General features: G+C 55.7%; 1 protein-coding gene across 1 annotated transcript in view; it reads left to right on the top strand.

The window, feature by feature from the left end:
- MIA (MIA SH3 domain containing) overlaps positions 1 to 13,578 on the top strand; it is a 76,003-nt gene that overhangs the window by 40,956 nt on the left and 21,469 nt on the right. Inside the window, exons 3-4 of the mRNA XM_075606725.1 lie at positions 5,566 to 5,676; positions 8,346 to 8,403. Coding sequence (XP_075462840.1) covers positions 5,566 to 5,676; positions 8,346 to 8,369 — 135 coding nt within the window. The 3' untranslated portion in view covers positions 8,370 to 8,403. The remainder of the gene's footprint in view (positions 1 to 5,565; positions 5,677 to 8,345; positions 8,404 to 13,578) is intronic.

Below are 13,578 nucleotides of genomic sequence, written 5' to 3'. Positions count from 1 at the left end.
TCAAGCGCAGAATCAGGGTCGGGAATTAAATCGATTCTGTGCCATGGGCAGTTGGTAAGGTCATCCAGAAACTGTTGTGGGTTAAAGTTTTTAAATGTTCTAGTGAGGAGAACTTTGGGGCTTGAATGGGGCGGTTTAATTTTCCTTACACAGTACACTATTGCATGGTCACTGAAAATGTCAGGAAGGATGCCAGAGGATTGGATTCTGCTGGGGTTTGAGGAGAGAATCCAGTCTAGCAAGGAATGGTTATGCGACTTCAGGTTTATTCGTGTGGGTTGGGAAATGAGTTGCGATAGGTTAAGTGACTTGAGTTGTATCTGGATTTTGTGGTTTTTAGGGTCAAGCCAATTGAAGTTGAAATCCCCAAGAACTAGCAGCTCACTCTTCTCATTCAGAGAGGAAATGGAGGCAAGAAATTGGGTGATATCAGTCAGGGATTGTAGAAGGGCTTTAGGGGGGCGGTAGATGCCAGCAAGCAAGATGGGCTTAGAAAAGGGGAGGCAGATTTTGCCAACTAGAGTTTCAAAAGAGGGTGGACTTGGTGGGCAATGTAGCAGTGTAAATTGTAAGGTGTCTGCAATATAAAATAACACCCCTCCTCCTCTCTTTGACCTATCTCTCCTAAAAATGGAGTATCCCTGAATGGCGATATTTGCATCAGGGGTTTTAGAGGATAGCCATGTTTCTGTAAGAACGATGGCTTTGGGTTTATGCATAAGGCACCATGCCCTTAGTTCGTCTAGTTTGGGCAGCAGGCTCCGGATGTTTATATGGGCGACAGATAGCCCTTTTTGGAATTTAAAGGTGGAATTCTCAGGGGCATGGGACAGAGCTGAAATGGGAGGACCTGGGTTAGTTTCAATATCACCTGCTAGAGAGAGTAATAGTATGAGAAGAAATTTGGGTAGTTGTTTACAAGTTGTAGATTTGTGGTGTTTTCCATTAGAGTGAGCAGTGGTTGGTGTGCTGGTTTTTAGAGTTCTCCACCAACATTCAGTAGATAGTGCAAGGCTTTTGAGTAGTCCAGGGTGTATGGTGATGTTGGGTGCGGGCCAGGATGGAGGAGTTTGTAGTGGATAGAGGGAGTAACATCTCCATGAGGCCAGGAGAAAGAAAAAAGTTAGAAGACATAGCAGGTTCATGATGCCAGAGGTAGGCAGTGTTGCATGGAGCTGTTATGAGCAGAGTGAGTGTGTGCAGACTAAACAGCAGGGGTGAACCTGTACCTTGTCATGTGTTTTGCTGCATTGCAATGCTAGGGTCAAGTCAGGGTTTCAGTGTTTTGTGCAGTCAGTTTTGGGAGAGGCTGCAGTGAAAGAAGTTGTAAAGGGGTGGGGGGTTAAACTATGCAGGCTAACAAGCATGGGATCATAGTGTGATCTGAATAGCTTACCATTTGTTGTCTTGAGTTAAAGAGTTTGCAGAAAGAAGCAGTCCCCAGTCACCTCTAGTCAAACTGTAGTCTAACTGTATCACTTAAAAACCTCACTTTAAATGCCTCACTGCCTAATGCAGTGTAGGGAGGTGACACGGTCCTGCTGGAATTATAGCTGTGTGGTAGGTGTAGGGAGGTGACACGGTACTGCTGGAATTATAGCTGTGTGGTAGGTGTAGGGAGGTGACACGGTCCTGCTGGAATTATAGCTGTGTGGTAGGTGTAGGGAGGTGACACGGTCCTGCTGGAATTATAGCTGTGTGGTAGGTGTAGGGAGGTGACACGGTCCTGCTGGAATTATAGCTGTGTGGTAGGTGTAGGGAGGTGACACGGTCCTGCTGGAATTATAGCTGTGTGGTAGGTGTAGGGAGGTGACACGATATTGCTGGAATTATAGCTGTGTGGTAGGTGTAGGGAGGTGACACGGTACTGCTGGAATTATAGCTGTGTGCTAGATGTAGGGAGGTGACACGGTGCTGCTGGAATTATAGCTGCGTGGTAGGTGTAGGGAGGTGACACGATATTGCTGGAATTATAGCTGTGTGGTAGGTGTAGGGAGGTGACACGGTACTGCTGGAATTATAGCTGTGTGGTAGGTGTAGGGAGGTGACACGGTCCTGCTGGAATTATAGCTGTGTGGTAGATGTTGGGAGGTGACACGGTACTGCTGGAATTATAGCTGTGTGGTAGGTGTAGGGAGGTGACACGGTCCTGCTGGAATTATAGCTGTGTGCTAGATGTAGGGAGGTGACACGGTACTGCTGGAATTATAGCTGTGTGCTAGATGTAGGGAGGTGACACGGTCCTGCTGGAATTATAGCTGTGTGGTAGGTGTAGGGAGGTGACACGGTCCTGCTGGAATTATAGCTGTGTGGTAGGTGTAGGGAGGTGACACGGTCCTGCTGGAATTATAGCTGTGTGGTAGGTGTAGGGAGGTGACACGGTACTGCTGGAATTATAGCTGTGTGGTAGATGTAGGGAGGTGACACGGTCCTGCTGGAATTATAGCTGTGTGGTAGATGTAGGGAGGTGACACGGTCCTGCTGGAATTATAGCTGTGTGGTTGGTGTAGGGAGGTGACACGGTACTGCTGGAATTATAGCTGTGTGGTAGGTGTAGGGAGGTGACACGGTCCTGCTGGAATTATAGCTGTGTGGTAGGTGTAGGGAGGTGACACGGTACTGCTGGAATTATAGCTGTGTGGTAGATGTAGGGAGGTGACACGGTACTGCTGGAATTATAGCTGTGTGGTAGGTGTAGGGAGGTGACACGGTCCTGCTGGAATTATAGCTGTGTGGTAGATGTTGGGAGGTGACACGGTCCTGCTGGAATTATAGCTGTGTGGTAGATGTAGGGAGGTGACACGGTACTGCTGGAATTATAGCTGTGTGGTAGATGTAGGGAGGTGACACGGTACTGCTGGAATTATAGCTGTGTGGTAGGTGTAGGGAGGTGACACGATATTGCTGGAATTATAGCTGTGTGGTAGGTGTAGGGAGGTGACACGGTCCTGCTGGAATTATAGCTGTGTGGTAGGTGTAGGGAGGTGACACGATATTGCTGGAATTATAGCTGTGTGGTAGGTGTAGGGAGGTGACACGGTACTGCTGGAATTATAGCTGTGTGGTAGGTGTAGGGAGGTGACACGGTCCTGCTGGAATTATAGCTGTGTGGTAGATGTAGGGAGGTGACACGGTACTGCTGGAATTATAGCTGTGTGGTAGGTGTAGGGAGGTGACACGGTCCTGCTGGAATTATAGCTGTGTGGTAGGTGTAGGGAGGTGACACGGTACTGCTGGAATTATAGCTGTGTGGTAGGTGTAGGGAGGTGACACGGTACTGCTGGAATTATAGCTGTGTGGTAGGTGTAGGGAGGTGACACGGTCCTGCTGGAATTATAGCTGTGTGGTAGGTGTAGGGAGGTGACACGGTACTGCTGGAATTATAGCTGTGTGGTAGATGTAGGGAGGTGACACGGTACTGCTGGAATTATAGCTGTGTGGTAGGTGTAGGGAGGTGACACGGTACTGCTGGAATTATAGCTGTGTGGTAGGTGTAGGGAGGTGACACAGTACTGCTGGAATTATAGCTGTGTGGTAGGTGTAGGGAGGTGACACGGTACTGCTGGAATTATAGCTGTGTGGTAGGTGTAGGGAGGTGACACGGTCCTGCTGGAATTATAGCTGTGTGGTAGGTGTAGGGAGGTGACACGGTACTGCTAGAATTATAGCTGTGTGGTAGGTGTAGGGAGGTGACACGGTACTGCTGGAATTATAGCTGTGTGGTAGGGAGGTGACACGGTCCTGCTGGAATTATAGCTGTGTGGTAGATGTTGGGAGGTGACACAGTACTGCTGGAATTATAGCTGTGTGGTAGGTGTAGGGAGGTGACACGGTACTGCTGGAATTATAGCTGTGTGGTAGATGTAGGGAGGTGACACGGTACTGCTGGAATTATAGCTGTGTGGTAGGTGTAGGGAGGTGACACGGTACTGCTGGAATTATAGCTGTGTGGTAGGTGTAGGGAGGTGACACGGTACTGCTGGAATTATAGCTGTGTGGTAGGTGTAGGGAGGTGACACGGTCCTGCTGGAATTATAGCTGTGTGGTAGGTGTAGGGAGGTGACACGGTACTGCTGGAATTATAGCTGTGTGGTAGGTGTAGGGAGGTGACACGGTCCTGCTGGAATTATAGCTGTGTGGTAGGTGTAGGGAGGTGACACGGTCCTGCTGGAATTATAGCTGTGTGGTAGGTGTAGGGAGGTGACACGGTCCTGCTGGAATTATAGCTGTGTGGTAGATGTAGGGAGGTGACACGGTACTGCTGGAATTATAGCTGTGTGGTAGGTGTAGGGAGGTGACACGGTCCTGCTGGAATTATAGCTGTGTGGTAGGTGTAGGGAGGTGACACGGTACTGCTGGAATTATAGCTGTGTGGTAGGTGTAGGGAGGTGACACGGTACTGCTGGAATTATAGCTGTGTGGTAGGTGTAGGGAGGTGACACGGTCCTGCTGGAATTATAGCTGTGTGGTAGGTGTAGGGAGGTGACACGGTACTGCTGGAATTATAGCTGTGTGGTAGATGTAGGGAGGTGACACGGTACTGCTGGAATTATAGCTGTGTGGTAGGTGTAGGGAGGTGACACGGTACTGCTGGAATTATAGCTGTGTGGTAGGTGTAGGGAGGTGACACAGTACTGCTGGAATTATAGCTGTGTGGTAGGTGTAGGGAGGTGACACGGTACTGCTGGAATTATAGCTGTGTGGTAGGTGTAGGGAGGTGACACGGTCCTGCTGGAATTATAGCTGTGTGGTAGGTGTAGGGAGGTGACACGGTACTGCTAGAATTATAGCTGTGTGGTAGGTGTAGGGAGGTGACACGGTACTGCTGGAATTATAGCTGTGTGGTAGGGAGGTGACACGGTCCTGCTGGAATTATAGCTGTGTGGTAGATGTTGGGAGGTGACACAGTACTGCTGGAATTATAGCTGTGTGGTAGGTGTAGGGAGGTGACACGGTACTGCTGGAATTATAGCTGTGTGGTAGATGTAGGGAGGTGACACGGTACTGCTGGAATTATAGCTGTGTGGTAGGTGTAGGGAGGTGACACGGTACTGCTGGAATTATAGCTGTGTGGTAGGTGTAGGGAGGTGACACGGTACTGCTGGAATTATAGCTGTGTGGTAGGTGTAGGGAGGTGACACGGTCCTGCTGGAATTATAGCTGTGTGGTAGGTGTAGGGAGGTGACACGGTACTGCTGGAATTATAGCTGTGTGGTAGGTGTAGGGAGGTGACACGGTCCTGCTGGAATTATAGCTGTGTGGTAGGTGTAGGGAGGTGACACGGTCCTGCTGGAATTATAGCTGTGTGGTAGGTGTAGGAAGGTGACACGGTACTGCTGGAATTATAGCTGTGTGGTAGGGAGGTGACACGGTACTGCTGGAATTATAGCTGTGTGGTAGGTGTAGGAAGGTGACACGGTACTGCTGGAATTATAGCTGTGTGGTAGGGAGGTGACACGGTACTGCTGGAATTATAGCTGTGTGGTAGGGAGGTGACACGGTCCTGCTGGAATTATAGCTGTGTGGTAGGTGTAGGGAGGTGACACGGTTTCCTCTTCTCTCCAGGTGCAGGGGGAGTATTACGGAGAGCAGGCCGCCCAGTTGGGCTTCTTCCCCAGCAGCATTGTGCAGGAGGAGCACTACCTGATGCCAGGAAAAGTGGAGGTCAAAACCGACGTGAGTATGACATGCTAACAGTGGCCAACTCCAGTCCTTAAGGGCCACCAACAAGTCAGGTTTTAAGGATATGCCTGCTTCAGCACAGGTGGCACAGTCATTTACTGAGCTACTGATTGAGTCACCTGTGCTGAAGCAGGGATATCCTTAAAACCTGACCTGTTGGTGGCCCTAGAGGACTGGAGTTGGCCGCCCATGTACTAAGACAACACGGAATCTCTCTGCCTCTGCCTCTCTCTCTGTCTCTGCCTCTCTCTCTGCCTCTGCCTCTCTCTCTGCCTCTGCCTCTCTCTCTGCCTCTGCCTCTCTCTCTGCCTCTGCCTCTCTCTCTGCCTCTGCCTCTCTCTCTGCCTCTGCCTCTCTCTCTGCCTCTACCTCTCTCTCTGCCTCTCTCTGTCTCTGCCTCTCTCTGTCTCTGCCTCTCTCTCTGCCTCTGCCTCTCTCTCTCTGCCTCTGCCTCTCTCTCTCTGCCTCTCTCTTTGCCTCTCTCTCTGCCTCTGCCTCGCTCTCTCTGCCTCTCTCTCTGCCTCTCTCTCTCTGCCTCTGCCTCGCTCTCTCTGCCTCTCACTCTGCCTCTCACTCTGCCTCTCACTCTGCCTCTCACTCTGCCTCTGCCTCTCTCTCTCTGCCTCTGCCTCTCTCTCTCTGCCTCTCTCTCTGCCTCTGCCTCTCTCTCTGCCTCTGCCTCTCTCTCTGCCTCTGCCTCTCTCTCTGCCTCTGCCTCTCTCTCTCTGCCTCTCTCTCTGCCTCTGCCTCTCTCTCTGCCTCTCTCTCTGCCTCTCTCTCTGCCTCTCTTCCCTCACTCTCTGCCTCTTTCTCTGCTTCTGCCTCTTTCTCTGCTTCTGCCTCTCTCTCTGCCCCCCTCTCCCCCTCTCTCTCTCTCTCTCTGCAAACCCGCTTTTTCTGTGCTCTCCACACCCCTACCGTCTGTGAGGTTGGGCCAGCTTTATACTGTGTATATGTGTGCAGAGATGTAACTAGATTTACCTTTGGAAACGGGTTAGAAAGGAGTAAGAAACACTGGGCTAAAAACTGTCATTCTGTCAACAGGGCATTTCAGTATCTGTATTCATATCTGTATTGGCCCTGAGAAGTGTAGATGCATTGTATGTTGTGATACATTTCATGATGGTTCTTCATAGATAAAGTTATACTTTGTGGTGTTCACTATAATTCCATTCAGGAAGAACTCGAATTGCCATTCATTTCTGGGCACCGCAGCCTAAAGGGGTTTGTCTTTTAGGTAGGATATAAACCCTTTCTGAAATGAGTTCTGAAGAGGTTTACTTCAATGTTTAAGGGGTCGTTCCCTCCTAGGACCAACGGGACAGTACACAGCCCCAGCGCCCACATTCTATACTGTGATGAGTGATTTAGTGTTAATACATTTGGTGATCTGAAAGTATATATTATAATATCCGCAAATTAAAATATTACGGCTGTTCAAAGCCCACCTCTATATTGAAGTCCTGCAGCCTGGAAGTCTCCCGGACTGTCCAAATCCTTTCTAGAAAAAGAGACAGTAGGAGGGAGTTCTGGTAAGTGCGTCTGCAGGGGGCCAAGCTTTATGTATCATGTGTTCAGAATGTTCACAGTGCTATTCATATGCTTCTTTAAGCAAGTGGGTCTTAAAGGTGGATAGAGAGGGTGCTAGTCGGGTACTGAGGGGAAGGGCATTCCAGAGGTGCGGGGCAGTCAGTGAAAAAGGTTTAAGGCGGGAGAGGGCTTTAGATACAAAGGGGGTAGAAAGAAGACATCCTTGAGCAGAACGCAAGAGTCTGGATGGTGCATAGCGAGAAATTAGGGCTGAGATGTAAGGAGGAGCAGAAGAGTGTAAAGCTTTAAAAGTGAGGAGAAGAATGGAGTGTGAGATGCGGGATTTGATTGGAAGCCAGGAGAGGGATTTCAGGAGGGGAGACGCTGAGACAGATCTAGAAAAGAGTAGAGTGATTCTGGCAGCAGCGTTAAGGATAGATTGTAGGGGAGACAGGTGAGAGGCAGGAAGGCCGGACAGCAGGAGGTTACAGTAATCAAGACGGGAGAGAATGAGGGCCTGAGTCAGAGTTTTAGCAGTTGAGCAACAGAGGAAAGGGCGTATCTTAGTTATATTGCGTAGGAAAAAGCGACAGGTTTTAGAAACGTTTTGAATATGAGGGGCAAATGTGAGAGAGGAGTCGAGTGTGACCCCTAGGCAGCGTGCTTGGGCTACTGGGTGAATGATCGTATTTCCAATAGCAATGTGGAAGGAGGTAGTAGGGCCAGGTTTGGGAGGAAGTATAAGGAGCTCTGTTTTTGCCATGTTAAGTTTCAGTCGGCGGAGGGCCATCCAGGATGATATTCCAGAGAAGCATTCAGAAACTTTGGTCTGTATAGCAGCTGTAAGGTCAGGGGTTGAAAGGTAAATTTGTGTGTCGTCAGCATAGAGGTGATATTTAGACCCAAAAGATGTGATTAGGTCACCTAGAGAGTGTGTAGAGAAAAGAGAAGGGGTCCCAGGACAGACTTATTGCACACTTTTACCTGTCAGAAACTGTATAGTAATAGCCATTGGTATGTAACAGCAGCACTTGCTACCATTATACATTGTTTTTATGTTTCTTTTAAAAAGGCTAAAAAAAAAAATACCTTCCTCATACTGTTTTATTTTTCCTGTTTATTTTTAATTTCAGCATTGGGATTTCAACTGTCACTAATTCCAGACGTCTCCTATAATTCCAATGAAACATGGTATACCCGCACCCCCTCTCCCTCTCACCCCCTCTCACCCCCTCACCCCCTAACCCTCTCACCCCATCACCCCCTCTCCCCCCCTCGCCCCCTCGCCCTCTCACCCCTCACCCCCTCTCCTCCTCACCCCCACTCCCTGGGATAGGACGGCCAATGAGAACGTAGACCAGACACACACAGATCCAGGAAAACCTTCCAGTTATAACAGAAGCAGCACAGACATGGACGGAATGAGAGGGTGGCTGCGCATGGCAGGACGGAGCGGAATGAGAGGGTGGCTGCGCATGGCAGGACGGAGCGGAATGAAAGGGTGGCTGCGCATGGCAGGACGGAGCGGAATGAGAGGGTGGCTGCGCATGGCAGGACGGAGCGGAATGAGAGGGTGGCTGCGCGTGGCAGGACGGAGCGGAATGAGAGGGTGGCTGCGCATGGCAGGATGGAGCGGAATGAGAGGGTGGCTGCGCATGGCAGGACGGAGCGGAATGAGACGGTGGCTGCGCATGGCAGGACGGAGCGGAATGAGAGGGTGGCTGCGCATGGCAGGACGGAGCGGAATGAGAGGGTGGCTGCGCATGGCAGGACGGAGCGGAATGAAAGGGTGGCTGCGCATGGCAGGACGGAGCGGAATGAAAGGGTGGCTGCGCATGGCAGGACAGAGCGGAATGAGAGGGTGGCTGCGCGTGGCAGGACGGAGCGGAATGAGAGGGTGGCTGCGCGTGGCAGGACGGAGCGGAATGAGAGGGTGCCTGCGCATGGCAGGACGGAGCGGAATGAGAGGGTGGCTGCGCATGGCAGGACGGAGTGGAATGAGAGGGTGGCTGCGCATGGCAGGACGGAGCGGAATGAGGGGGTGGCTGCGCATGGCAGGACGGAGCGGAATGAGAGGGTGGCTGCGCATGGCAGGACGGAGCGGAATGAGAGGGTGGCTGCGCATGGCAGGACGGAGCGGAATGAAAGGGTGGCTGCGCATGGCAGGACGGAGCGGAATGAGAGGGTGGCTGCGCGTGGCAGGACGGAGCGGAATGAAAGGGTGGCTGCGCATGGCAGGACGGAGCGGAATGAGAGGGTGGCTGCGCGTGGCAGGACGGAGCGGAATGAGAGGGTGGCTGCGCGTGGCAGGACGGAGCAGAATGAAAGGGTGGCTGCGCATGGCAGGACGGAGCGGAATGAGAGGGTGGCTGCGCATGACAGGACGGAGCGGAATGAGATGGTGGCTGCGCATGGCAGGACGGAGCGGAATGAGAGGGTGGCTGCGCATGGCAGGACGGAGCGGAATGAGAGGGTGGCTGCGCATGGCAGGACGGAGCGGAATGAAAGGGTGGCTGCGCATGGCAGGACGGAGCGGAATGAGAGGGTGGCTGCGCGTGGCAGGACGGAGCGGAATGAAAGGGTGGCTGCGCGTGGCAGGACGGAGCGGAATGAAAGGGTGGCTGCGCGTGGCAGGACGGAGCGGAATGAGAGGGTGGCTGCGCATGGCAGGACGGAGCGGAATGAGAGGGTGGCTGCGCGTGGCAGGACGGAGCGGAATGAGAGGGTGGCAGCGCGTGGCAGGACGGAGCGGAATGAGAGGGTGGCTGCGCGTGGCAGGACGGAGCGGAATGAGAGGGTGGCTGCGCGTGGCAGGACGGAGCGGAATGAGAGGGTGGCTGCGCGTGGCAGGACGGAGCGGAATGAGAGGGTGGCTGCGCGTGGCAGGACGGAGCGGAATGAGAGGGTGGCTGCGCGTGGCAGGACGGAGCGGAATGAGAGGGTGGCTGCACGTGGCAGGACGGAGCGGAATGAGAGGGTGGCTGCGCGTGGCAGGACGGAGCAGAATGAAAGGGTGGCTGCGCATGGCAGGACGGAGCGGAATGAGAGGGTGGCTGCACATGGCAGGACGGAGCGGAATGAGAGGGTGGCTGCGCATGGCAGGACGGAGCGGAATGAGAGGGTGGCTGCGCATGGCAGGACGGAGCGGAATGAGAGGGTGGCTGCGCGTGGCAGGACGGAGCGGAATGAGAGGGTGGCTGCGCGTGGCAGGACGGAGCGGAATGAGAGGGTGGCTGCGCGTGGCAGGACGGAGCGGAATGAGAGGGTGGCTGCGCGTGGCAGGACGGAGCGGAATGAGAGGGTGGCTGCACGTGGCAGGACGGAGCGGAATGAGAGGGTGGCTGCGCGTGGCAGGACGGAGCAGAATGAAAGGGTGGCTACGCATGGCAGGACGGAGCGGAATGAGAGGGTGGCTGCACATGGCAGGACGGAGCGGAATGAGAGGGTGGCTGCGCATGGCAGGACGGAGCGGAATGAGAGGGTGGCTGCGCATGGCAGGACGGAGCGGAATGAGAGGGTGGCTGCGCATGGCAGGACGGAGCGGAATGAAAGGGTGGCTGCGCATGGCAGAACGGAGCGTAATGAGAGGGTGGCTGCGCATGGCAGGACGGAGCGGAATGAGAGGGTGGCTGCGCATGGCAGGACGGAGCGGAATGAGAGGGTGGCTGCGCATGGCAGGACGGAGCGGAATGAAAGGGTGGCTGCGCATGGCAGGACGGAGCGGAATGAGAGGGTGGCTGCGCGTGGCAGGACGGAGCGGAATGAAAGGGTGGCTGCGCGTGGCAGGACGGAGCGGAATGAAAGGGTGGCTGCGCGTGGCAGGACGGAGCGGAATGAGAGGGTGGCTGCGCATGGCAGGACGGAGCGGAATGAGAGGGTGGCTGCGCGTGGCAGGACGGAGCGGAATGAGAGGGTGGCAGCGCGTGGCAGGACGGAGCGGAATGAGAGGGTGGCTGCGCGTGGCAGGACGGAGCGGAATGAGAGGGTGGCTGCGCGTGGCAGGACGGAGCGGAATGAGAGGGTGGCTGCGCGTGGCAGGACGGAGCGGAATGAGAGGGTGGCTGCGCGTGGCAGGACGGAGCGGAATGAGAGGGTGGCTGCGCGTGGCAGGACGGAGCGGAATGAGAGGGTGGCTGCACGTGGCAGGACGGAGCGGAATGAGAGGGTGGCTGCGCGTGGCAGGACGGAGCAGAATGAAAGGGTGGCTGCGCATGGCAGGACGGAGCGGAATGAGAGGGTGGCTGCACATGGCAGGACGGAGCGGAATGAGAGGGTGGCTGCGCATGGCAGGACGGAGCGGAATGAGAGGGTGGCTGCGCATGGCAGGACGGAGCGGAATGAGAGGGTGGCTGCGCGTGGCAGGACGGAGCGGAATGAGAGGGTGGCTGCGCGTGGCAGGACGGAGCGGAATGAGAGGGTGGCTGCGCGTGGCAGGACGGAGCGGAATGAGAGGGTGGCTGCGCGTGGCAGGACGGAGCGGAATGAGAGGGTGGCTGCACGTGGCAGGACGGAGCGGAATGAGAGGGTGGCTGCGCGTGGCAGGACGGAGCAGAATGAAAGGGTGGCTGCGCATGGCAGGACGGAGCGGAATGAGAGGGTGGCTGCACATGGCAGGACGGAGCGGAATGAGAGGGTGGCTGCGCATGGCAGGACGGAGCGGAATGAGAGGGTGGCTGCGCATGGCAGGACGGAGCGGAATGAGAGGGTGGCTGCGCATGGCAGGACGGAGCGGAATGAAAGGGTGGCTGCGCATGGCAGAACGGAGCGTAATGAGAGGGTGGCTGCGCGTGGCAGGACGGAGCGGCATGAAAGGGTGGCTGCGCATGGCAGGACGGAGCGGAATGAAAGGGTGGCTGCGCGTGGCAGGACGGAGCGGCATGAAAGGGTGGCTGCGCGTGGCAGGACGGAGCGGAATGAGAGGGTGGCTGCGCATGGCAGGACGGGGCGGAATGAGAGGGTGGCTGCGCGTGGCAGGACGGGGCGGAATGAGAGGGTGGCTGCGTGTGGCAGGACGGAGCGGAATGAGAGGGTGGCTGCGCGTGGCAGGACGGAGCGGAATGAGAGGGTGGCTGCGCGTGGCAGGACGGAGCGGAATGAGAGGGTGGCTGCGCATGGCAGGACGGAGCGGAATGAGAGGGTGGCTGCACATGGCAGGACGGAGCGGAATGAGAGGGTGGCTGCGCGTGGCAGGACGGAGCGGAATGAGAGGGTGGCTGCGCGTGGCAGGACGGAGCGGAATGAGAGGGTGGCTGCGCGTGGCAGGACGGAGCGGAATGAGAGGGTGGCTGCGCATGGCAGGACGGAGCGGAATGAGAGGGTGGCTGCGCACGGCAGGACGGAGCGGAATGAGAGGGTGGCTGCGCACGGCAGGACGGAGCGGAATGAGAGCGTGGCTGCGCGTGGCAGGACGGAGCGGAATGAGAGGGTGGCTGCGCATGGCAGGACGGAGCGGAATGAAAGGGTGGCTGCGCATGGCAGGACGGAGCGGAATGAGCGGGTGGCTGCGCGTGGCAGGACGGAGCGGAATGAGAGCGTGGCTGCGCGTGGCAGGACGGAGCGGAATGAGAGGGTGGCTGCGCATGGCAGGACGGAGCGGAATGAAAGGGTGGCTGCGCATGGCAGGACGGAGCGGAATGAGAGGGTGGCTGCGCATGGCAGGACGGAGCGGAATGAGAGGGTGGCTGCGCATGGCAGGACGGAGCGGAATGAAAGGGTGGCTGCGCATGGCAGGACGGAGCGGAATGAAAGGGTGGCTGCGCATGGCAGGACGGAGCGGAATGAGAGGGTGGCTGCGCATGGCAGGACGGAGCGGAATGAGAGGGTGGCTGCGCATGGCAGGACGGAGCGGAATGAGAGGGTGGCTGCGCATGGCAGGACGGAGCGGAATGAGAGGGTGGCTGCGCATGGCAGGACGGAGCGGAATGAAAGGGTGGCTGCGCATGGCAGGACGGAGCGGAATGAGAGGGTGGCTGCGCATGGCAGGACGGAGCGGAATGAAAGGGTGGCTGCGCATGGCAGGACGGAGCAGAATGAAAGGGTGGCTGCGCATGGCAGGACGGAGCGGAATGAGAGGGTGGCTGCGCATGACAGGACGGAGCGGAATGAGATGGTGGCTGCGCATGGCAGGACGGAGCAGAATGAAAGGGTGGCTGCGCATGGCAGGACGGAGCGGAATGAGAGGGTGGCTGCACGTGGCAGGACGGAGCGGAATGAGAGGGTGGCTGCGCGTGGCAGGACGGAGCAGAATGAAAGGGTGGCTGCGCATGGCAGGACGGAGCGGAATGAGAGGGTGGCTGCACATGGCAGGACGGAGCGGAATGAGAGGGTGGCTGCGCATGGCAGGACGGAGCGGAATGAGAGGGTGGC

Source organism: Ascaphus truei, chromosome 7 (genome assembly GCF_040206685.1).
Source record: "Ascaphus truei isolate aAscTru1 chromosome 7, aAscTru1.hap1, whole genome shotgun sequence".
Lineage (NCBI taxonomy): Eukaryota > Metazoa > Chordata > Amphibia > Anura > Ascaphidae > Ascaphus > Ascaphus truei.
The sequence above is the reverse complement of the archived record's forward strand: the minus strand, read 5'-3'. Positions and strand labels throughout refer to the sequence as shown.